Source organism: Lampetra fluviatilis, chromosome 38 (genome assembly GCF_964198595.1).
Source record: "Lampetra fluviatilis chromosome 38, kcLamFluv1.1, whole genome shotgun sequence".
Lineage (NCBI taxonomy): Eukaryota > Metazoa > Chordata > Hyperoartia > Petromyzontiformes > Petromyzontidae > Lampetra > Lampetra fluviatilis.
In genome coordinates, this window is record NC_136312.1 from 7,234,880 (window position 1) to 7,261,211 (window position 26,332).

Here is a 26,332-nt window from a genome sequence, read left to right on the forward strand (position 1 = left end):
GAATATGAATCCCTGCAGTCACAAAAGCTTTAAATCTAATGTATTTATTTTTTAACAGGTAAAAATCCCACTGAGCTATTAGCTTCTTGTTCAGAAGCGACCTGGCCACAAATAGTAGCTCAACTTGAAGTGTCTTTGTTGTGCAGTAATGTAATATAGCAGTAATGTGAAAATGTATAGCAGTGTGGACATTTAAAGGAGCCGGGTGGTTTTTTTTTCTCCTAAATCTGCGTAAAAATGTATTGAAGCCCTAGAATTCGTTCAAGCCAGCGTTCCTCATTGCAAGGCCCGCACGCCCCTGGAAGTCCCTGGTGGCCTTTAGTGCGGCCCCTTACGTACGGCCCTTGACAATGCACAAATGTAAAAACACCACCCCATCATCATCATCGTGCTGTCAAAACCCAATGGTTTCTAACGTGTGGCAGCCCTCACACTGACAATGTCTTATCGGCGAAAGTGCCCCCTCCCCCTCTGAAAATAAGTGAAGAACACTGCTTTAAACTATGAGCCAAAAGTTTTGGTCGGTATCACTTGGGGTGGTTACTGCTAACAGTGTCAACCATTGGCAGTGCTCACACCATGAGCACAAATCTTCCTACCTATTGTCATATTGTATCGATGGTTCATGTCCCATTAGTTTATCTTTTTATAATGACATTCTCTGTTAAAGCGCCCTACTTTAACACGAAATTTTCTCGTAAAAAAAGCTATTACGCTAAACTTGCTATCGTAAAAATGTGTAATCTAGATATGCAATTTTTTTCAAGAAAATCATTGGTAGCATCTGCCACCCTTGGTGGTACTGATAAGCCATTATTCCGTCCAATTGCTCAAGGGCCAATGGGTTTTGTGAGACTGGCGTTCTTCGGCTGTTGCTGCAAGAAGATGGCACACGCGTTGACTTCACGGGGCATTGGTGTTTACACTACACACACCACGCACTGATTCAAGGCTAAGTAGACCTAGGGGAGACCCAAGACAAGGTCGCTTTTGTTCGCCATGGCCAGGAATCGAACTCGTTTTTCCGGCTTCGTGGCGTGCGCCGCATGTCCACTATTCACTGTGCCCAGTGGTTATCAAAAGCCGATTACGAGCGGAAAGGGAAACGAGAGGTGGGTGCATTATGCCTTTGGTTTTTAAGCGCGAGGGTACATATTCATTTTTTTTATTTGGTTTATTTTCATCTCAGTTGTTTATTTCCAAAATCCAGTTGAGGTGACCGAAAGGGACTGGCAAAGCGAGATGAGTCACGCACCAAAGGCAAAGGTGCCCCCGTGTAGCCTTCACAGACTGTTGGGGCAAGTGCTTCGATGTATGTAGGTAACAGAACCGTGGGGGGTGATGGAAGAGAGATGTAGGGAGATGAGAGATGCAGAGAGAGAGATGTGGATTGTGTTTCATGTTAATTATCTACTTGCGTTGATTGGCCTTTGCGCTTGAGATAATATTTGGTTCGACCGTGTGAGTTTTTTTTCGTTCTCACGAATCCGTGTCCACTTCAGGCCTCTTAGGTCCCCTACTCGTTCGCTTTGCTCGCATGAGCCTAGCGCAGCCCGTGAACTGCGAGGCCCGGGACAGGTAGTGCCCTCTGCCACTCGACGCGCCTGGCCGACGCGTTCAATGCGCCTGCGGTGTGCGGGACATAAGCGTGGCACGTCAGTAGAGACGACACAGCACAAATTGAACTCGTCTAGCGTTGTGTAAGTGCATCTAAATGCAGCTGCTGCTCAAGACGCCCCACAGACAAATAGGATGTCTGTTTTCACGGTGAACTACCAACAAGAACAATAATAATAAAAGCCAGATGCAATCGGGGCTTATTCTGTCATGGAATAATTTCTGGGGCCATCAATCCCCCAGACTCTGCCCACCCCCCCCCCCTTAATCCCCTCCCCCTCCCCCACCGCTGACTCACTGAATCAGATGCGCACGAGGGCACATTTGCCTCGTCAGCGTTCGCCAAACTGGTGAACCTTGAAGATAAACTTGCCGCTGGTGTCAAAATATTATTACCGACGTTTTCGACCCGGCTATAGAAGTGTAGAATGGCGGTTGAGCCTTCAGAAAAGTTTGTGGGGGGTGGGGGTCATTCGCCCCCCCCCCCAACGAACCAACGACGCTTCAGGTAGCATGTCCCGAGGCTGTGTTATGGAACGCAATTTAGTTTTGCGTCTTTCTCGGCTTTGAGCTCAATCTTCATATCTCGACCGACGAACGGGAACAGCGCGTGCTCCCGCCTGCATAAGTAAACGTCCACAGAGCTCGGGCAGCAGTCTTGAACGCCCATATCCGCGGGGCTATTGAGACGTTGCATTCTATTAACGTTCCCAGCGAATGCGTATCGTCCCGCACGTGCTTACACACTCGGGGCACGGCTGAGTGTGTAGCAATTGCACATTTATCATAATAGAGAGGGGGGGGATGGTTGGGTGAGATCGTGTAAATATGTAAACGTGTCATTAAACCCGCCACCACCCGCCACCACCCGACACGGCTAACTAGTAAGGGTTGTCACATAAACAAAAGGTGGCCAATTCGTCACTAGCACAGCACTAACCGGCGTGTTGGAGAGCCAAGCCACAACATTTACAATCTGAGTACGACGTTTCGCCAGTAATTACAACCAGCTTCATCAGGCGACAGCCAGATTTGTGGAGAAGTCCACCTGTTTCGGGTTTAACGACACATTTATATATATACGCGATCTAACCCCAACAAAAAAACCCTCTTATGGGTGATATTGGCCGCGAAAGCCCGACTACGTGTTAAACTGCCCATTTCTCCATCCCCCCTCCCTCCCATCCATTTGCTTAGTGGTGCATGCACACGATTTGAATTTGCAGCGTTCAATTCTTTTTTTTTAAACGTACTCCAAAGCATAATCTCGCCGAGTGGCTTCGAGACTTTTTTTTTGCCTCGGTAAGCTTTAAGGTCGCAGTGGAACACTTAACAGCGAAATGTTCACGACGTTCGTCCCGTAAAGTAAAATAAATGGAAGCTTAGCTCTAGGAGGACACCCCGCCTCCGGCTAGCCGTCGCGAGCGCTGCGATGGGGGATCCCCGTCACCGTGGGGTGACGTGAGGTCGGCAAGGGTCGGGTAGGCATCTCAGGTCTCACGGTCATTCGCTTCGTGTCGGAATCCCAAGTGGCGAGTTACGATGTTGCTGCTGTTGCTTCGTGTCGTGGGCCCGCCCATCGTCCAGCGCCCGTGGCGACGGCAGAAGCGAGGGTTGGTGGAATCCCGCACGCAGATGTCGCGAAGGGCCCCTTTCCCCGTGGGCGTCGAGTTGCCTCTCACCCTGGCTGGGCACGAGAAGGCAGTTCAACGAATGCGGATCGAGCGTTGCACCCTCACGCACGTGGGGTTTTCACGGGGCGCTCCGTTTGCCTCCCGCACGCATTAACGATCGTTAATTGGCTGACAACACCGATATGTATTGTGGAGGACCAAGAAACTTGGCCAGTTATTGGCGCCTTTCCAGCTCGTCTGTGGTTTCTCGTGCCTGTGAGTCGCGCTCCCGCTCTCTCTCTCTCTTCTAGTTGATTGTCCTCAGGCCAGCCACCAATGACAGTACAAAAAAAAAACATCATTATATTTGGTTCCGCAATTACTTGCACTAAATTCCAGCTCTGGTAATTAACATTTCTCTGCAGCAGCAGCAGGGCAGTTGGGAAAGTGCTGCCCTCTCTGCGTTGATCAGAGGTCACTTTTGAAGGATTTTAGAAGCAGTTCTGCATCATCCGATTGCAATCAGGAGGCCGGCAGCCGCCGCATTGTGGGACCTCCCAATGAGTTTTTTTCACCACATAGCATGACTCTGATTGCACAATCAGGATACAATTGGGGGAGATATATTTTTTATGAGAAAGCCAGCTACTGGAGCTATGCACTTTTAAATCCAGATTGAAAACTCATTTCTTTAGAACTACTTTTTTGTGCTTAGTTTATTGTCCTTCAACCCCCCACCTCCGATTAGCACGGTTGGCTACGTACGGCGGAGAAAGAAGTTCAGCACACATATATGTGACCTCAGTTTCAGCTAATTACACATCCGAGACGGGGATGGACACATGCGAATTGTCATATATTTATTAAGTAGAACGTTTGATTTAAAGCTTTCGTGACTGCAGGGATTCATATTATTGGTTCTTTCGGTATTGTCACGTAGAAGGGAAATATTTAAATAATAAAAAAATAATACACATATTAAACAATTACATTTTATTGTGTGACTCTACCGAAAGAACCAAGAATAAGTATAACCTCATCAAATGTGCCACATAGACACAGTCCTGCTTCCTGTGATTTGATCAATCAACGGTTGTCATCTTGCGTGTGACTGGCAAAGCCCTCTTGCCTATCGTCTTTTTTACACAAACATTGAGATGTTGACTGCCTCACCTGGTATACATGAGGTCTTGGGCTCGATCGCGACCCTGACGCCTGTATATTGTTTGCATGTTCTCCACGTTGTCGTGTGGATTTTTCTCCCCACATTTAGAATCAACGTGTGTTTGGATTATTTAGCTGCCTTAAATTTCCACGTGACGGTAAGCCACTTGGTTATGCGATCATTTATGATAGCCAGGTCGCTTCTGAGAAAATATCGACATAGGTAAAAATGAAAAATAGTTTTAGTTTTTAGTAAATAGTTGCACTGGTTTTGAACACGTTTCCTCTGTTATGTTTTCCACCGCTACCTACCACAGTACAACGTGAGGGTTATTAGTTTCATCGGGCCCTAACAAAAATCATGCAAACGATAAAAATGTTAAAATAAAGTTTTTGTTGCGTCGCGTGAACAAGCCCACGCCGCCGTGATTCACTGAAAATTCCAAACCCGCTTTAAAACTTCCCCCAACTTTCAAGGAATTTGGATAGGATGCTTGCCACTGGTAACAAACAGGGATAATGGGGCTATTGGCAGGTATTTAAGATGCAGCAAGGGTGGCACTTAGCGAGGCACTTAGGCGCAGATTGCAGGTTTGAAAGACGCTTGCCATCACGGAGCAAGCTGTTTGCAGCGAGCGGAGAAGTCACTTGAAGGACGGACCCGGTGCTTTGCCCGTCACTGATTTACGCTTCATTAAACGAGGCATTCGTTCATCCTTTTTTTTTACACCCCTCTCTGTTAAAATAAAACCGCTGCGATTTTTTTTCTTTCAGGAAGCTCTGAAAGGCTGTTAAATGACCCATTTATATTGACCCCCTCCCACCACACACCCAACCCCAGCGTGACCCCCATTTAAACAGATATTTGGTTTAAAAAAAAATTTAAAACCCCAGCAAAAAACGTTCATGTATTTTTTTTTCTTTGCGAGTTTGCGCCGTGGGGGGGAGGGGGTGGGTGATACATTCGGCGGCAAACGCCTTCCCGGCTTAAAAGCCCCGTCCGTTAGCATCTTCTGATTCGCACCACTTCAGCCGAGCAGAGCCGCTGGTGATGCTGTGGCTCGTGGGGTGTTCTCGGCGCCGCGTTCGTCGCCTGTCCCCCCACCACCACCACCACCACATCCGCGGCGCAGGGAGACGTTTGCCCTGCGAAACTCCCGTGGGCGACGGAGAGCCGCGACAGTCGCTTGACGGTTGCTACTGTCACTGCTGGCGAGACCTGATAAGGATGAAACCAGTAAACAGTTTCGCCCTTCGATGCCGAAATTAAAATGCTGCCGACTCAGCCCTCTTCTGAGTTGGCGATGGTATCTGGGCACGCAACGAATGCTGTGATTCCGGTTATGTGTTGCTACTGAAGACACATTTTTTGTGTGCAAATATGTAATCAGTGCACATGAAGACGCACGCTTGCAGACGCAGTTAAATACAAAGGTCCCCTGTTTAGCCCGTATCGCCTTATCGACTGCATAGACTGTTGGAGCATATCAAGGCCGTAGCCATGGAGTCAACTTTGGGGGGGACCAAATCTTCGAGGGGGTCTGGAGGTCCCCCTCCCCAGAAAAAAAAATCTAAATTTGAAAACGAATTTCCTGCCATTTCCTGCCTAAAATCTTTTAAAAATGCACTAACACATGGGATGGACTTTTGATTTATTTTTAACAATAATGTCTTATAGTGTATTGTATTGCTCTGTTTTTTTCTTTTTTACCTTCTTGTTTCATCGTATATAATGGCAGAAATTAGGGATTCATAAAGTACAACCATAACCACAATCATATAAACAGAAATCTATTTTATAGCAATATATTGGGGGGGGCATTTTGAGAATACACATCCCCCCCCCAATATATATTATAATTACGGCCTTGGAGAATATGTTGTTCGCGAGCACCTATAAAGGACGACGCGACACGCGCGGGTGTGAGTGGTCAGCACCACACCCACCCGCCTTTGTCTCCCCAAATGCAGACGCTTACACGCACGTGCCAGGAGCTCATTTAGGGCTGAGTCGACCTAGGTGAGGCCCAAGACCAATTCAAGCTTCCATCACCTCTGTTGGCTGTGTGCAAGACTCGAACCCGGGTCCGTAGCGCAGTGCGCTGACCACTGCCAACACTGCTCCCCATTACGCCACTGACACAGAGACAAAGGCCCTCCGTGTAGCCTTAACAGACCGTTGAGGCAAGTGCTATTAGCCAATAGCACCTGTGAATACACACGCACTGCCAATGGGAGCATGCGTGGACCGACACACAGGCAATGTGGGGGACTGGTGGCTAGAGGGTACTTGCAACACTGGGTGAGGGGTCGTGCACGTGACTCTAGCGAGCGGGTCACGTCATTGTGAAACCAGCGTCGGACCTCCGATGTTCTGCGGGCAGCACCTTGCGAGCCGGGGTCGAGTGAATGTGTTTGCTTTGCTCGGAGAAGCACCGCGTCTGTGATGGTTTCGTTGGAAATTATTTTCGCTGTCGTCATCGCCGTTGTCATCGGGCGACATCAATCCGCTGCCGATTTATGGTCTCCCCAAGGCTGTTGCCATCCTTCGTGGTATTTGCGATGTAATTATAGCAGTGTAACAACAACAACAATTTGTTCCTGGGTAGTAAGTGTTATTTTCTAATTGCGTATGCATCAAAAGTGCACAAATGACTATTATTCCCAACAAACTTTGCTTTTATGACCAGGACAGTGATATTTTGGAATGTACATATTTTCAATGAGAAAACGTGGTGTGCATTTGTGTCATTCCTTCACGTAAAGTCCTGGTCACAAAAGCAAAGTTTGCGGGGAATAATAACCATTTTCTATCCTTTTGAGGCATAAGCAATTAGAAAATAACACTTACTACCCAGGAACAACAATCGTGTTACATATAATCCGCCTAGCACCCGCACCTCCGATGAGCACGGTTGGCTAGGTACGGCGCGAAAGAAGTTCAACATACAGTACGTAAATAATAAAATAATACAAAATTTACGTGACAAAATAATTCTCACGACGTTTCGGCCACAACGCAAGCAGCCGTCCTCAGGTGGAGAACAGGTCTGTCGAGAAGACAGAGTCTGAATGACACACCCCAGACTCTGTCTTCTCGACAGACCTGTTCTCCACCTGAGGACGGCTGCTTGCGTTGTGGCCGAAACGTCGTGAGAATTATTTTGTCACGTAAAATGTTTATTATTTTATTATTTCCATTCTACGTGACTTTACCGAAAGCACCAAGAAGATGAATCCCTGCAGTCACGAAAGATTTAAATCGAAAAATGCAGTACGTACATCGCCACCACCACCACCACCACGCCAGCTGACCATACCTCTCCACTACCTCTCACCTCCCAGCCCCAGAGTCCCCCACCACCACCACCTCCTCCTGCACTGCACCCACGGCCCACTGAGGGCAAGGCTTCTAATTATAGCTGCGATGCCGTTGCCTGGAAGCGGGACAGGGGGGGGGCGCTTCGTCGTCGCCTGTCACCGCTGGTGACGCGGTCGTCATCGCCGTGACTTTGGCCGCGATGTGCACACGCGAACGGGTCTTCTCGGAATTCGTTCGTTGGTTCGTTCGCTCGATTGAGCCGCTTGCTTCCCGTGCCGTTTTTAGTGCGACGAGAGAGGGTTTGGAGGCTGTAGAGTGACGGGGTGGGGGGGGTTGGGTCGCTTTGTGCAGCGCTGACCGGGTTACACCGGAACCCGGCCAGCGGCACAGAGAATTCACAGAATCCACCACCACGACGGGTAGAAGGTGCAGCCCTGCAATTGCCTGTAGACGTCGCCGCTGGCGGAAGGCCCTTCGCTGCGGGGCGTTCTCGAGAAATAATTCCTGTGGGATGCTTTACGTCTATGGGACCTGTTGTTGTTGTTGCCAGTGTCAACATGCTCAAGAAATATAATAGGTAGAAGTTTGACCCTTTCTGACAATACAACAGGATGGTGTTTACGATGTTCAGACACCAAATAGATGCCCTTTGCAAGGCGTCAAGTCTTCAATAACCATTCTTTATAGCCAACTCGCTCCACGCTGACCACGATGGTCTTGGAAGAGGTGATTCGATCACAATACATATTGACAATCGCATAGACCACGCTGACTGCGGTGGGCATGGCGATGACTGCGGCGATTGTGATCGTGACCACTGCAATGACTTACTACGTCACGATCGCGGGTACATAGATAGTAAAATCACCACATAGATCATGATCGCGGGCTCATTGATAGTACAATCACCACATGGGTCGTGATCGCGGGCTCATTGATAGTACAATCACCACGTAGGTCATGATCGCGGGTACGGCAACATAGACACGAGTGGCAGCGTTCCGCACTTGAGCCAATAATCGCGTTTCGTTTCCGCCAGAGAGAGTCAAATATGCGCAGGCCCCCTGTATTTATTCGAGGTGTTAATTACGGCGGTAATCATGCTAATGTTATTGTCGCCTAGACCCATGCCGCTGATTAGGTAATGATTGATACCCCGCCCGCCCACCCGCGCTGTTACAATTAGCCTGCCCCGATGGTCGTGGTGCGATGCTGAAGTTGCGCGCGCCTCCGACGAGCACAGTCGGCTACGTACGGCGCGAAAGAAGTCCAACGTGCGTGATGCACAAGTCGGCTGGATTTTGCCCGTGCACTCCAGCCGATTACAAAGCTCGATTTTAAGCTTTCGTGACTGCAGGGATTCATCTTCTTGGTTCTTTCGGTAAAGTCACGTAGAGGGGAGGGGGGTCAGACATTTGTGACGATGTGTGACGAGGGGGGGGGGGGGCGTTTGAGAAATGTGACGTCACATCAAAATGCGCAACTTTAAATAAATATAGACAACACGTTCTACTTAGTTAAATATACTTTTTAGTAAATGTTTTCTCCTACAACATCAGAGTGCAGCGCCACGTTAAATACGCACTACAATGACAATAGTTTAAAGCGATTTGAAGCATGTTTTATTTTTGTTGGGGGGGGGCAGAGCTTTGTGACGTCATATTTTGAGGGGGGTCTGACTTTTTGTGACGCCGTGTGACGAGGGGGGGGGGGAAATCATCCAAAATCGCGTGACGTCATTTATGGACGGCCCCTTACCCCGTCGTCCTGTACAGGGACATTGAGTTTTCAGGTCCATACGGCGTACAGCCGTTTCGATACGGGCAAAACATTAAATGTATCTATTTTTTCGTGTTTCTCCCGCGTGAAAGGAACGTTGTAGGATGAACGTTGAGATTTATACGGGGCACGGAAGTGACCCAATAAGGTCTGCATCGGTCTGTAACAAGGTCGGGCACTGATAAGGGGTTGACGGGTACGCCATCCCGTAACATCCGGGTGATCAGAAATCCTCGGATTCATAGCACGTGCACGGCTTGCATATGTATACAGTGCTGGTTTTCTAAATGATTTAAAAAGTATACAGTAGATGCGTGCTCAGCTTTAACTGCTGAAGTGTGCCACCGCAGTAGTGCGTGGCGGAAGCTTGGAGGGAGAGAGAGAAAAAGTTTCCAACGCGCAATCCTAATCCGGCATACCACACGAGGATTCAAGGCAGTTAAGAAAAAATTCGTGTTACCACAGCAGAATTTGAGAAATATCTCTTCGGTTAGTTTTGTGTGTGCTCAGTAGTGCAGTGAGTGGTTCGTGGAGTTGGCACAGTAGTCCCGGGACCTCCTGCACCTAGCCTGGCACAGTAGGGGGGTACAGCTGGTGGTGCATCGACCAGTCATCTCAGTCAGCAGACCCATGGCACCTGCTGGGTCTGTCCCGAGACCTCCTGCACCTAGCCTGGCACAGTAGAGGGTACAGCTGGTGGTGCATCTACCGGTCATCTCAGTCAGCAGACCCATGGCACCTGCTGGGTCTGTCCCGTGACCTCCTGCACCTAGCCTGGCACAGTAGGGGGCACAGCTGGTGGTGCATCGACCGGTCATCTCAGTCAGCAGACCCATGGCACCTGATGGGTCTGTCCCGTGACCTCCTGCACCTAGCCTGGCACAGTAGGGGGTACAGCTGGTGGTGCATCGACCGGTCATCTCAGTCAGCAGACCCATGGCACCTGCTGGGTCTGTCCCGGGACCTCCTGCACCTAGCCTGGCACAGTAGGGGGTACAGCTGGTGGTGCATCTACCGGTCATCTCAGTCAGCCGACCCATGGCACCTGATGGGTCTGTCCCGAGACCTCCTGCACCTAGCCTGGCACAGTAGGGGGTACAGCTGGTGGTGCATCTACCGGTCATCTCAGTCAGCCGACCCATGGCACCTGCTGGGTCTGTCCCGGGACCTCCCTGTCAGCAGCGAGCCTTCGACACTTCACGTGGCAGCCTCAAAGTGCACCTAGCCTGGCACAGGCGTCGTGGTGGGTGACGTCGCCGTCACTTAGTGGCGAATGGCGGTTGTATTGGTAGTGGTTTTTGCACTGCGCTATGAAACCCAGCCACCCGAGTTCGATTCCCGCTCATGGCCAACACCAGTGACGATTATCTGAACCAGTCCTGGGCCTCCCCTCCGTCGACTCAGCCTCGAATGAGTAACCTGGTGCGGTGTGTAAACAACATCGCCACTCGGGAGACAAAGGCGGTCGGGCGTGGTGCTGGCCACCCACCCCCTCGTGTGCCGTGCCGGCCTTCATAGGCGGTGCTACTCGCTTAACAGCACTTGCCCCAACGTCTGTTACAGGCTTTACGGGGGGCGGGGATCTTTGCCTTGTGGCCATGGGTGACCGGATTGAGAGCATCAACCCGCCACACCTGAAAAACCGGTTTTCATCGCGGGCTGGCGAAACCCGGACGCGAACCCAAGGCGTCGGTCTAGTGGCGCCGACTCAAGGGATCTGACCTCGAATTAGCTCCCAAAAACCCACGCGATCACCCCCCAGGCGACTTGGGTTCCACGTTTCGGATTTATCCCAGGCGACTTTCCCCCTCCCCGAAACACCTCTTTTTTTCTGGATATTCTTGAGCGTCGTAGAAGGTTATAAGTGCGTCGTTTGTCCTTTCCACAGGCGGGAGATAAACACGTGCTGTTACACGCATTCTTTGGCTGCGTGCTCGTCGGCTCGGCCTCAAACGGGTACCTGGTGCGGTGTTGCAGAGTAATTATCACCACGCAGGAGACAAAGGCGACCGGGCGAGGTGTTGGCCACCCACCCACCCCCTCGAGTGCCGTGCCGGCCTTCATAGGTGCTCGCTAACAGCACTTGCCCGAAGTTCGTTCAGGCTTATACGGTGGGAGGGGGGGGGGATGTGTCATTGTGGGGAATTTTGTCCGCTTTGCGTATCTCATTCCGGGGGATGGAGAGAGAAAAAGCGGTGAACCTGAGTGCTTATAAGGAAGTTGCTGCTTCTACATATTTCTGTTGGCTGCCACGTTCAGAGTAACAACGTAACAATGAAGCGTATCGCTCGAGAGAGGGAAGGGGAGTCCATCCCGACAACGTCGACTGCTAGAAACTTTGCTTTGAGACTCGGGCGGCTTCAGGGGGTCCTCTTATTCAAATATTTGTGGCTCCATTTGGCCCTAATTCTACAACGCGAACCCGCTGAACGTGTTTACTCGTCCGATCGTCCGCTCGTTGCTGTGCGTGTGCCCGACGTCAAATAGAAAATAGAAGACAAAAAAAAACTCTTCCTCGTAGAATATCGCTTTGTGGTTGTTTTTTAAAATATTTATTACGAACAAAAATTTAACCCGTAAAAACAGAGTTTTTCACTATAAATCCTTTATATGCGTGGCATCGGTTTAATTTTATTATTCATTTCTGTTTTTCTTGAGTAAGAGTTTCATTTTTATCACATTGGTATTTTAAATTAAATATGAATTATTTTTTTCCTAAAATGTGGAATATTTTGGAAAAAAAATTTCACGAAAATAAATTGTCACACACAACGAGTCTGTGTGCAAAATGTCAGCTCGATTGGATCACGGGAAGTGGGTTAAAAACGACCGAAAGATTTGCACGGTCGTAAGCGCGCAAGCTAGCAAGCAAGTGAACTTAATGTAAAGGATTTAATAAAAAGCTCTCCCTCGTAGAATATCGCTTTGTGGTTGTTTTTAAAGTATTTATTGCGAACAAAAAAAAAGCGTTGCACTGCGGGCGACGGGTGGCAGGAACGCAATCCCCAACAAGTGTTTTCGCTTTGCTTCGTGGCTTCAATTCGTTTTTTGTTTGCATATTTTGGTTGGGGGGGGGTGGAATTCTTCAAAACCTCATGAGGGTCACAGATTTGGCTGGGTCTGAATGTCTCTCTACCCCCCAACGATCCACAACCCCCACCCCCCCGTAGCTTGAACAGCCCAGCAAGCGCTCATTAAAGAGCACCTATCTACGAAGGCCGGCACGACCCTCGAAGCGGGGTGGGTGGGTGGCCAGACCACGCCCGGCCGCCTTTGTCTCCCTCGTGCCGATGTCTACACAACGCACCAGTGGGGGGGGGGGGGGGAGTCCCAGGACCGGTTCAAAATTAACGTCACCGCTGCTGCCAGCGAGCGGGAATCGAACTCGTGTAGGCGGCAGCGTGCTGACCGCTACACTCCCCCACCCTACCCACCACCCCTACCCGCCACCCCTACCCGCCACCCCTACCCGCCACCCCTACCCGCCACCCCTACCCGCCACCCCTACCCGCCACCCCTACCCGCCACCCCTACCCGCCACCCCTACCCGCCACCCCTACCCGCCACCCCTACCCGCCACCCCTACCCGCCACCCCTACCCGCCACCCCTACCCACCACCCCTACCCACCACCCCTACCCGCCACCCCTACCCGCCACCCCTACCCCCCTAGTAGGGGGGTAGGGGTGATGGGTAGGGGTAGGGGGCCCCTAACCCTACCCACCATCCTACCCACCACCCTACCCACCACCCCTACCCACCACCCTACCCACCACCTCTACCCACCACCCCTACCCGCCACCCCTACCCACCACCCTACCCACCACCCCTACCCACCACCCCTACCCGCCACCCCTACCCACCACCCTACCCACCACCCCTACCCACCACCCCTACCCGCCACCCCTACCCACCACCCCTACCCACCCACCATCATGCTCCACAATCCCCTCCGTGCCAGGGCACGAGACGTACCAGCGTCTCGAGTACAGTGCCGCTGGCGACCCCGGGCGCGTTTAGTGGAACGCAGCCCGCAACTCCGACGCCGCCGACAGCCGCCGCTCATCCACGTGATTGTGCATCGCCCCATCGCCCATTGCGTGCCCTCAGAGGAGCAGCCCCAACGGCCCTTGGCCACGCTTCCTCATTTCCACCACCCCCCCCCCCACCATCATCACCACCCCCATACGCACGCAACGGGCTGTCGGCCAGTAGCCACCCGCGCTCACAGGACGACGACGAGGAACGGAGTCTCTCGCTTCTCGCGCGCGACGTGTTTCGCGTGGGGCGTCAGTGACGACCCCCGGTGCTCCACAGCTCCGCGGGTTGGGCCGTCGTGGTGAAGGGCGGCTCTGAGACGAAGTCAATCGCCGAGCAGCTCGCTGCTTGCCCTGGTTGGGCGCGATCGGCAACGACGGGAGCGAAGGTGGCGCACGGGCTGGGTTTCATCTTGCCGCGTGCGTCGGCGATGCTATGGCAGGAGCCCGGAGCATGCTGCTCGACTGGACGTGCGACTGTCAGTGGATATGGGGTCTTGTCCGCAAGACGCTGTCGCCCAGGTAAAACAAAAAAAGTGGTTATTGGAGCCGTTGCTCCCTCCCCCTCCCTTCCCTCGTTCCCCAAAGATTGCTTATCGGCGACCACCTTGGGTGGAAAATGCTAACAGAGTATTTTTTTTGACAATTTTATCGTCGGTTCACGAATGTGCGTGGTAGCAAAGTGAGTGCGGTCGCTTTGTATGAGAGAGGCGTTGTGAAATGTTGGTGTTTAATAGAGAAAATATTTTTTTGAACTCAAAACGAAAACATGAATTGATCACGAAACGTCTATGGAATATGAAAATAAATAGGACATGTTTACGTGAAACAAAGCTTCGTCTTAAGGTGAACACAGCCGAGGGGTATATCCTCCGATTAGCACGGTTGGCTACGTACCGTGCGAAAGAAGTTCAGCATACGTACTGGTGGCATTTACCACCCCAGGTGATACAGACCAACCCTGTTGCCTCATGGGATAAAGGTGGTGGCAGCAGCTGCAAGACACATAAGAACCTCCTGCTGTGTTGGTGTATTCAGTTACAAGTTAGCTCGTGACCTAGGCAGAACCTAGACCTGTAAGGTGGCTACCCGGTCAAAGATACATTGATTCCACTTCCACCTTTGTTGTGAATAAGTGCAGTTTTCGTGTGTTCAGTCGTTAAACTCGGGGGCCATTTATGTCAGCGTAGAATTGTCTTGTTTTCCCTATGTATATTTATAAATGTATTCGGCCTGTGGCCACAGCATCTGTAATGCGCCGGTCTTCTCAAAACCTCCGCTTCCATGTCTCTGCTCCCCAACTTGACCGAAGCGCATAGACCAGAACCGGCCCTAGACCTTTGGGGGCCCTAAGCAAAATTTGGTTGGAGGCCCCTTTGATGTATGATTTTTTTTCACCCACTAGCTCGCAGTGACTCTAGGGGGGCCCTCTGCTGGCCACGGGGCCCTTTGCAATTGCAAGGGTCGCTTAGTGGCTGGGCCGGCTCTGGCACAGACCAACGTGAAGTATGATCAGACAATCCTCGTGTTCGGCTTGGTGTGTGGGGAAAGCTTCGTCCAGCAGTGGATTGGCAAAGAGCTGTAAAATAATTGTGATTTGTTCACTCGCTTTTAACAAAAAAATGTTCATGTCCATGGCCTTACGGAACCGCGGCGTTTACCGCTCAAACCTCAGATGGTTCACAGTTAACTACTGTGGGTGTGTAATTTAGCCAGACAAAAAAAAGGATACGCGATGTTTGCTTCGCAGTGGATGTTAAAGATGCCGCGACATTATTCGCAAGAGTAGAGTGGGCCATCGCGTGCCCACGTCGTGGTCCAAATGTACCAATGTAACATAAATAAAATGTGCTGAATTGAAACATAGCGAGCAATCAGCGTTCTCAGCCATTGTGGAACCTTGGCAGGATCCTCCTGAAAAAAAACGCGGGTCAAGAGACTCAGTGAGGACTTTCATGGGTAAACAAGCATGATTACTTTAAAATGAATGATAACACGAACGATGTCACCGTTTTGAATTCATTTGGGAAGGGTGGGTAGGTCGGTCGTGGGTGCGGGCCGGGGATTATTTGGTTGCACATGGAAAGAACCGGGGGGGAGGGGGGGTTGTGAATGTTGATGTAATCCAGGAAGCTGTTCATTAGGCGTTCTACAGAGAGGCCATGTGAGTGAGTGGGAGAATCACCAGCGCTCCTAAAATCCTCTACCACGGTGTTTTCTAAAACCTTGCATAGGAATTAATAAAACCCCTAGAATTCGTTCAAAGCAGTGTTCTTCAATGCCTTTAGTGCGTCTACAATACACAAAGAGTGAAAACACCCCCCCCCCCCTTCATCATGCTGTCAAACCCCCAATGGTTTCAAACGTGTAGCGGCCCTCCTTATACTGACGATGTCTTATCGTCAAATGTGCCCCCCCCCCTCGCCTCTGAAAATTAGTGAAGAACACTTCTCTAGCAAGTCAAGTCAGCATTATTGATCACATATCCGTGCATACACATGTGGTACATGGCAGTGAGATGCTTTGTTCCCGTATCGCTCTCTCTCAGCTTGTGCAAATTAACAACAGCAATGTAAACAGCAGCAGTAATATTTAAAAATATATTAAAATGTAATAAAAAAACTAAGTAAAATCGCTGTGCAGATGATAAAAGTGACATGTGCATAGCAGAAATGGGGTCCCCTGCGGGTGAGCTTTATAAATGATCTTGTTATGCAAAATGTTTCTGTTTGGTTAATGTCTAGTGCAGTCGGTGATAGGGTGGGGTGGGGTGTGAATGGGGGTAGGGGGGAGCAAAATCTGGGGTTGGTGTGGTTTGGGCAAATATTGTGCGGGGCTCAGCTCAGCATCCGGATGGCCTGGGGATAGAAGCTGTCTTTGAGGCGGTTGGTGGTAGCCGCAATGCTGATGTAGCCGGAGCTTTCTCTTGGATTGTTTCCTGATTAAAAGTTCGTGGCCCGGGTGGCTGGAATCGGCGATGATCTTTTGGGCCTTTGCGATGCACCTCTTGGTGTCGCGATCTCTCAGGGTGAGCTAGCTGCATGCCGCCTGTGAGCCGCTGGGTGGGACAGCGTAACCCTCTGAAGCCTCTGCCGGTCCCGTTCGGTGCAGTTTACGTATCAGGTGGCGAAACCATCTCCACAGAGGTCTGTACAGGGAGGTCCAGATGTCTTGTTACCACCATGTAATTCTCTAAAACTTAATGTTTTTTTGGTAAGTAAGCTGTATTTCAAACAGAATTGAATGTGCAAAGTAAAAAAAATGGTCATTCGACATCTGGACCACTCTGTACAGTATTCCCTCAATATTCGCGAGGGGTACGTTCCGAAACTCGTGAATAGCAAATTTTGCGGATTAATGATCGGGTATTGAACTACAAAAAAACCTATCTTTTTAACGAATTACCTGAATTAAATACGTAAATAAACGATTAAATACGTGACAATTATCCCATCACTTTATTTCTCTGTCGGTGTGGCTGTGTGGAGTTCCAGATGCCATTCACGGATAGCCGCCGTCGCGGTCAGCAAGTTCGTGAATAACGAGGGCATACCACGCATACAGCGCCTCCTGCCACGTTCCTCCCATCACACACCGGGACCCCGCTTCCCTTTGTGGCTCTAATTAGGCCCGCTAATTTGCATAATGCCCAGTCAGGTGGCCTGGCGGAAGAGCAGGCGACTCGCAGTCGAAAGGCTGCCAATTCAAATCCTTGCTTGGGGAAGGGCGGGAGGGGTTGAGTCAACTCGGCACCATCATCATCATCCCTTCCCTCCGAGGTCGATAAAATCAGCAACACTTTTGTGGAGAAGTCAACGGCTGCTTGTGCTTTGTCGAGATGCGCCCCCCCCCCCGCCACCGTAGGAATGTGGAATTTTCACGGCTGACTCGGGGCTGTGAACAGGGTGATGAGAACTGCCTCGATGTGCATTTTATACTGTGCACGTTTGTTTGATTTTTGATAAAAAGTTGTTTGGGAAATCTATAGGATGAAACTCAACTTAAATTTGCCCTCCCGTTCACTGACCCCCCCTCTGTCCACCCACAAGTATACGTTGGGTAGACCACAGCCGTTTGGCATGTGATTTTGTGGTGGGGTGAAGTGTGGGTTCTCCCACCTCTGTCTGGCCAATGTGGAAGAGGTCAGTGAAATGCCCTCCAGAGAGGGCTGCCTGGAGCCCCCTCTGGTGGCAGCTGTTCTGCAGGCAAGCAATTGCAGGGCTGCACCTTTATCTTTTTTTCTTGCTTGTGTTTTTTTATTACCTTTTTTAATTGTGAACAGGCCGGGGACTTTGCATGTCCTTTATATTTCGTCGTAAATAGATTGTGCATTTAGGACACCGTGAACATGAAACAAGGCGTTCGTTCGAAAGAAAGCCACGCGTGGCTGGTTCTGTCCAATCAACAGTTACAATCGGAACGCCGTGTGTATGAACGGCACGCGTTCGTTCATCAAGGGTACGCAGCATCAGCAATCGCCGTTCGAGAGATACACAATTTGGGGCTTGTTTTTTTTGCTGCTGTTGTTGTTGAGAAAGAGTAAAGTACTCAACTTGTTAAAGGAAGCAAAAACTTCCAAGCGGACATTTCGAGTCGAATGAGTGGATAGAGTTTCTCAGTGCACAGCGTTTCTTTGATATTACCCGCTGTTTGATTTTTTTTTTGCTCACGCTGAGGGTCAAAGCAATATAACGCTCCCTCGGTCTATTGAGTCTGAGTGCGGGTACGGTGTGCGTTACAGATGGTTGAGTTAGGGCGTAGATGTGCAGACAGAATGATAACACAGCAAAGTAAGAGCGGTGGAAGCTTAACCGTGTCTTTGGACGTGCACCAGAGAGAGAGAGAGATTTAACAACACGCTACTTTATTGAGAGCCTGGCAAGACACACTGAAAAGTGTAATCTTCCCACCAAACTGATGTTGTGACATGCCCATCCGTCCGTGTCAGCGGTGGGTGGCAGGGAGGAGGTTGTACGGAGTATTGTTTATCGTGATTATCATCCTCATGCTTGTTTACCCTGAAAAGGCTTTTTTTTCAGGAAGATCCTGCCAATTTCGTTTTTCAGTTGAGGGCGATTTTGGTCACCGCTATCCCAACTGAGTCATTTGGAGAAGAAATACATTCCCAGCATTGGGATGTTTTGGTCAATAGCAGTTTTATTGCCCGATGTTTTTTGTTCAGCTATAGGAGGAAACCGTAGAGTTTAGAAGGATAACTATTTTTTATTTAACCAGGTAAAGCCAACTAAGCTATATAGTTATTTTACAGAAGTGACCTGGCCACAAATGATAGCTCAACGAAGTGGCTTATCGCGTGGACATTTAAAGCAGCCGGACACTCTACGTCGATTCTAAATGTGGAGGGAAACCCCGCGAGGAGAGAGAGAGACAGAGACGCCGCAAACTCCAAATATACAGCAGCAGGCGTCAGGGTCGCGATCCAACCCACGACCTCTTGCGAGTTGACATCTCCTAGCCACCGTGGCGCCCAAACTCTCACGCGTAAAGGTGTCCCCCGGGACTGGAGCGGTTCTAGCTGCGAGGCAACCACCGAGCGTTGCGGGGGGCTCAATGACGCATTGTGCGAGCGACGGAAGAGGGGGGAGGGCAGAGCGTGCGAGTGGCTTGCTGTGGAGGAGAGCGGCAATCTCGAACACTCTCCATTCGCCCCCACCCCTCACTCCTCGCTGCCGCCCGGCCGCCCCCTTTCGCTCGTTACTCGAGACGGGGTAACATTTTTGTAGACAAGCTTCCATAAACTAGAAGTCGATTGCAATCGGTGGATTGCTGTCCACCCCCTGCCCCCACCTCCCTCCTCTCTCCCTGCTGTGACAAGTTGGGCTGTGGCAGGAGGATGGGGGGTCGCTGCGTATTTGCATTTATTGACACGTTTTGATTTTCTCGGAGCAGGAAATGAGCTGAGCATGCCTCCGTCAAATCGATCGGGCAGCCAAAGCCGCGGTTATTATTAGAATTAGGCCGTGGATTGCTGGCGTCCTTACCCCCCTTCCCCACCTGACATTTGCTTAACCTCGTCACCGCGCGCTAAGCGATGGTTTAGCGTGACCGGTCACGTTTCGCCCAGCACCACCAGCGAGCAGGAGTGCTTATTAGGCGCCCGGTTTCTTCCGCCGTGAGCTTCAAGTGCGAGACTGATGAACAGATGCGTCAACACGGCTTAAGTGTGGCGTGCGCGCGCGTCTGCATTGAGTGGCATCGCAAGTGGGTTAGCGCGCCGCTCGAACGAACCCGCCGACCAGAGTTCGATTCGCCGCTCGCGGCCAAGGGCCTCGCCGAGGTCGATTCAGCCTCGAACGAGGGTCCGCCGTGGCGTGTGGACATCGGCACTGGTGAGACAAAGGCGGCCGGGCGTGGCGTTGTCCGCACTCGCCCTCTCGTGAGACCATCAGTTAGCAGACCTATAGCCCATGACAGTCAGCAGACCTGTAGACCACCACCAATCAGCAGACCTATAGACCACCACCGATCAGCAGACCTATAGACCATGACAGCAGACCTGTAGACCACCACCAATCAGCAGACCTATAGACCACCACCAATCAGCAGACCTATAGACCATGACAGTCAGAAGACCTGTAGACCACCACCAATCAGCAGACCTATAGACCATGACAGTCAGCAGACCTCTAGACCACCACCAATCAGCAGACCTGTAGATAACCACCAATCAGCAGACCTATAGACCATGACAGTCAGAAGACCTCTAGACCACCACCAATCAGCAGACCTGTAGACAACCACCAATCAGCAGACTTATAGACCATGACAGTCAGCAGACCTGTAGACGCCGGCCTTCACAGGTGCAACTCGCTAACGGCACTTGCCCCAACAGTTTGTTGCAGGCTAAACGGTCGGGGGGGGAGGGGAAGGAGGATCTTTGTCTTTGTGTAAAGCTGATCAACCTGAGCTCGGCTGCTTCAGATGTCTGGTGACCCCCACAATAAATTAATTGACCTCTAACATTTTTTTTAAACCTTAGCATATTAATTTATGTTTTAAGTAAACCTTCCTTTTCAAAAAAATTACATATAAAGTTTTAGAGAATTAAATGGGGAGGCAGTCACAAGACATCTGGACCACCGCTGCACATTAGCCACGCGGCTCTATCTCCGCGATCGTCGCTCGCATCGAAGACAATCCGCGGTGGTCTCTCCGTGAGACGCCTCGCTCCGCGTGCGTTCGTCCAACTGCCCACGCGGACCCGACGTGCGCGGTGTCAATTCGCGCCGCAGCAGCCGACACCCAAGGGGGGGGAAGGGGGAAGCGAGGGGGAGTGAAAGGGAAGAGGGTGGGGGGCGGTGGACGCCATCAAGAACGCCACGTCCACCCGGGGAAACGCACGGCCGCTCGCCGGGCCTCGCACCGACGGGGGCCGCCGCCGACCAGAGCGATCACCGAAACGCACCGCGTCTCTCTCCAACCGAGCATCCGTGTCGTTGCTGGCACGGGCCGGGGCAATGGCTCGCGCCGGCCCCGATTGGACCCTGATCGTTGATTGCGTGCACTGTTCGACCGCGCTCGGAGGTGATTGAGACACGCGCGTTTGCCCCAACAGCATTGTTAAGGCTGCGGCTTCCGTGCTTTTAAGATATGAACCAACAAGATCCCTCAGATCCTCTGTGACTGGTCTATTAGTCGTCCCAAAGGCCAGGACGAAAATCTACGGAGCAGCAGGCTGTTCCTTGCCTGTGGGACAGCCTGCCAGGGGATCTGAGGGCTTGAGAATCATTAAGCACTTTTAAAATAAATCTAAAAACTAACTTTTTTTTAATTGATTTTAATTATGATTTTTTTTATGTGTTATTTTTATATGTCTTTGCTTGAAATTTGTTACAACTTCATTTAATTTAGCCTACAATTACACTTTTATGCCTGTAAAGCACCATGTATTGCATTTTTTTGCACGAATAGTGCTATTGAATTAAAGGTTCATTGATTGATGTTAGGGGGGGAATCTTTGCCTTTGGAGCGGTGGTAGAGCGGTGGTGCAACGGTTAGCGCGCTGTGCTACGAACCCGGCAACCCGAGTTCGAATTGGTTCTGGGTCTCCCCGAGGTCGACTCAGCCTCAAATGAGTACCTGGTGGAATGTGTAAACATCCCCACTGGGGAGACAAAGGCGGCCAGGTATGGCGCTGGCCACCCACCCCCTCGTGTGCCGTGACGGCCTTCATAGGTGCTTGCTAACAGCACTTGCCGCAACAGTCTTGCAAGGCTACACGGGGGATCTTTGTCTGAAAGCAAGTACCAGGAGTTGGTACGCGGCCGTACCTCTCTCAAGGATACCAGCGACTTCCCAACTCGTACCCGTCTTAGATTCATAGATAAAGAGATAGATGATAAGTCAAAGAAGCAAAATGTGAGAGCGCTCTGCTACATCGGAGCAAAAAATGCCCAGAGGCTTTATCTCATTTTCAGGCGAAGCTGTTAGCACTGACCCTAATCTGAAACACATGCTCGCAATAGGAAAGTGGGGGGGGGGGCGAGCTGTGGGGTGAGGAGAGAGAGGGGGGGGGGCACGCGGCGGAGATTGAAATGCTTCGTCCGATGCGCACATTACTCATTCAGTCCGGGAGTCCATTCTCCTAATGCCCTATGTTACGCGTGCGTGCCTTCCTGTGTGTGTGTGAGTGAGGTTATGTGGGGAGCTGTCTTGTAGCGGTCAGCATGCGTTGCTACGAAGCCGGCGACCTGAGTTCAATTCCCGCTCGCGGCCAACACCAGTGACGATTATTTGAACCGGTCCTGGGTCTCCCTTAGATCGGCCCATCCTTAATTGAGTGCAGCATTGGGGACGCAAACGCGACCGGGCGTGGTGCTGGCCACCCACCCCCTCGTGTGCCGTGTCGGCCTTCGTAGGTGCTCGCTAACAGCACTTGCCCCAACAACCTGTTGAGGCTACACGGGGGATGTTTGTCTTTGTGCTTGGGTGCTCCCATTTACACCGTCCTCTTCCGCGGCTCCATTCCGTCTGAGCATTTACGCGTTGAAATTTACATCTGGAGGAGGAGGGGGGGTGCACTTTACAAGCTCCACTCGGATGCGATAGTGACGGAGAGGGCAGCTTGGCAGTGGCGCTTACACGGCGGTGTTCACGCGCTTAAAGCAACGTCAGCTTTCTGGATCGCGTCAGAATTTCGCGGCGTCACCGCTCAGATTATGTGGCTTCCTCGCCCCCCGCTCGTAACGCGCGTGCACACAGTCCCCCCCGGCTGTCTCTACGGGGAGCGAGAGGGGGGGAAGAGTGCAAAGCATAGCGCGCCACTGAGATTAACATCGCGTAAACAAATCGTCGGGCCGAAATGCGTTTTTAGCCACATTTTTCGGAGGGCGCTCACCTTGACCCTCTTCTTCCATCGTCGTCGTCGTCGTCGTCTTAAAGCCGCGTGATTACCGCCGTGGTCAACGCAGGCGATTTACATACCTTTTGCCGACCCACCCGCTGGATGAGTAACGCAATAATGAATTATTTCGACTTGTAACGCAGCGAACAGTATTAGTTCGAAGGCACGGGCCATTAGTGGCGCGAAGAACCAAGCAGGAAGGCAGCAGCAGCCACGCGATGAGCCGGCACCAACAATTGCCCAAGATCTGCAGTCCTATATATATTAAGGTGTTATCGACCAATAAATAAGTGTTTACATGTTGGGAGGAAACTGGAGGACCCGGAGAAAAATGACGCGTGCGAAGCGGGAAACACTCTGTACCCGTACGGACGGAACCACGTGGAGTGCGCGTGTTTTCCATACTACGTTCTTCCAGGGTATGGCAACTCCCTCGACGCCCACGGAAAGGGTGTTTGGCAACATCCGCGCGGTGATCCACCAATCCTCCCCCCCGCAACACATCACGGCGCTGGGGTACAGGCCACGTGCAGTAGCGTAGTCACGGCCGCCTGGGCTGCGAGTGTCCGTGGATTGTTCGACCTTAGTTAATGGCATGATGGTAAAATATGGTCAGCGATGAATGTCCGTTGTAGCCCATGAGTGTTGAACTCAGGTCACTGGGTTTACCGTGCAGTGCGCGGACCACTACACCGGCGTTCCTCCGTATACGTCATGCAATTGGTAACATTTGTTTTGTTAGATTCAGAATACAGTAGAACCCCTCTTAACGACGTTTATTGGTTCCATACCGGGCGTTAAGTGATTTAGTTGTTAAGCGACTGCAGGAGGAATCCGATGAGCTGTAAAGCTCTTTTTCGCAGATGGTCCAGTATGGGCAGGGCTATAGCAAGTTACAACAGCAATCGATACAAAAAAAACACACGACTCGAGTGCAAAATAGAGAAAATGGAGAGAGCAAGTCAAGAATTGGGAAAAACATATCTAAGTCCGGTTTCTAAAATAGAAATGCACGCTTGGGCAAGGCAGAAAAAAACAACAACAAAAGCAGTCCAAGACCACATCAAGACAACAACAACAACACAGCCCCACAATAAAATGGGCACATTGAATAAAAAAAAGTAGATAATTTCTTTGAACCTATCTACCGAAGAGACCCAAAGGATATGAATTCCTGCAGTCAAGAAAGCTTTTAAGTCAAGATGTGTCATGTAAACTTTCATGTAAATCCAAGTTTACCCTCTTGGTTATGGGAATATGAAGCAAAGTAATCGATCCCAGCACCGCTGACATCCATAATTCCGTTTGATTGTGAAGCAGCCAAACAAGCAACTCATTGGGTAGGTGGAGCAGCGGTCAGGCGCGCGCTGCGTTTAGACCATGTAAATTATTTCGCTGCTATAAATGTTGAAATGTTAAGCCACTTTGTTGAGCTCTCATTTTTGGCTTTTGAAAAAACACATTGTCCTGCGGAGGGAGCTGGTAGGAACGTTGGGTTGCTCGGTCAATAGCCAGGGTCAACGGCGGCATGGTGTATTCCGCAAATATGCCCGACTGTGAGGGCGGGCACAAGCCGGCGTGAGTAGGTTAAACGTTGAGTTTTATAAGGGCACCACAGGGTGACCAGCCCCTCCCCACCCAGCCCTACCCCTCCCACCCCCACCCAGCTTCACCCTCCCCACCCAGCCCCTCCCCACCCTCCCCACCCAGCCCATCCCTACACTCCCCTCCCCACCCAGCCCCACCCTCCCCACCCAGCCCCTCCCCACCCAGCCCCTCCCTCCCCACCCAGCCCCTCCCGGCACGACGGACGGACACAATAATCCCCTGTGGGCTGGTGTAACCAGGATGTTCCTGCCTGTATTATCTGTGTGTGTGTGTTGGGAGATGAGAGTGTGATAATGAAGTGAGCTTTATGACTTCATTGACTCCTCAGCCGCTGTCGCTAAACCCAAGGTTTTGTTTCCATGAAGAGCCGGGTAATTGCATCACATACGATGGGCTCAGCACTCTCCGCGAAGACATCGAGCACGCTTACGCAAACGAACACGGGCGGTCTACGAAGAAAATCAAGGAGTCTTATTGGAGACGCTTTCAGCTAGAATCACGATATTGAATGATAAAAAAAAAGGATTTACCCTCTCTGGTGTGAAAATACGGGTGGTAAGATGTAAAAAAAACAGGCACCAATTACAAGGCGCCATTCTCTGCGTAACCACACTTTACTCGTGGGTAACAAATATGGTTCGATCGTGTACGCAACTGTCATTGAAAGTGATTGGCCTGCATCAGAGCTACAGCCTCCTCCGTGGGCTTCGTCTCACCGGCGAGCGGTACAAGGGCAATGCAAACACCAAAACACGTTAACAGCTCGTGTTAAGCAGTGTTAGCTACAACGTGAGACACTTTCGCAAGTACTGCACCATGACATTGCATGATAAAATAAGGAGTCACCATTTTTTGCCGTAAATATAGGTGTTAAGATGTGAATAGGCATGATGACTTGTAATCAGTGTTTATTTAGTCATTGAACATCTTAAAACACCTGCATGTGTGCCTTTTTTATCATTCAAAAATAAGGAGGCAAAGATAGATACTTTGTTTTATGAAATAACGAGCTTTACGACCCGGCTTCGCCCGAGACATGGATTCTTGTCTCGGATCAACACACGGCCCACGCGGAGGGTGGGGGGGATGCGTGACGTCAACAGGCACACTGCGTGACGCTGCCGCATGCGGGTGACATCACAGGTGTGACGTCACCGCTCACTTGCCGTGCAAAATATATCCATTATTGCGCACCCCCCCCCCCCCCAAATACTAAAGTCTATTTTTATACTTTTTACATTGTGTACGGTCTGGGTGGGGAGGGAGGGGCTGGGTGGGGAGGGTGGGGCTGGGTGGGGAAGGGAGGGTGGGGAGGGGCTGGGTGGGGAGGGTGGGGGGGGCGGATGGGGAGGGTTGCGCTGGGTGGGGGGTGGGAGGGGAGGGGCTGGGTGGGGAGGGGCTGGTCACCCCGTGGTGCCCTTATAAAACTCAACGTTTAACCTACTCACGCTGGCTTGTGCCCGCCCTCACAGTCGGCCATTTTTGCGGAATACACCACGCCGCCGTTGACCCTGGCCTTTGACCGAGCAACCCAACGTTCCTACCAGCTCCCTCCGCAGGAATGTGTTCATGGCAGGCAGAGTGAGCGAGTCGTGTGAAATTCTGAAGATTCTAGGAGGACCATGAGAGACAGAGTTTTTGGGCACAGTCACGTCCGAGTCTATCCCCATAACTCAGATAGAAATCTAGACACCTAAAATTTCTAATTAGGGCAACCCAAAACTACAGCCTGGAGGGTTAATTAGTTTCAGTCGGAGGGCAGGTGTCATCCTAAAGTTTTAAATTGGTTTAAAGTCTCGTGCTAAACACTTACCAATGCGCAATCCCAA

The 26,332-nt window shown here is 50.9% G+C and overlaps 1 protein-coding gene across 7 annotated transcripts in view; it reads left to right on the forward strand.

Annotated features, from left to right (window-relative positions):
- The window catches only part of LOC144945601 (IQ motif and SEC7 domain-containing protein 1-like), a 564,126-nt gene that overhangs the window by 474,891 nt on the left and 62,903 nt on the right, over positions 1–26,332 (forward strand). Inside the window, exon 1 of one of the 7 annotated variants that reach the window (XM_078874104.1) lies at positions 13,721–14,053. The exons of the other annotated variants lie outside the window; for them this stretch is intronic. Within the exon in view, the coding sequence (XP_078730230.1) occupies positions 13,968–14,053 (86 nt within the window). The 5' untranslated portion in view covers positions 13,721–13,967. Of the gene's footprint in view, positions 1–13,720; positions 14,054–26,332 lie in introns of those variants that run through there. 7 annotated transcript variants of the gene reach the window in all.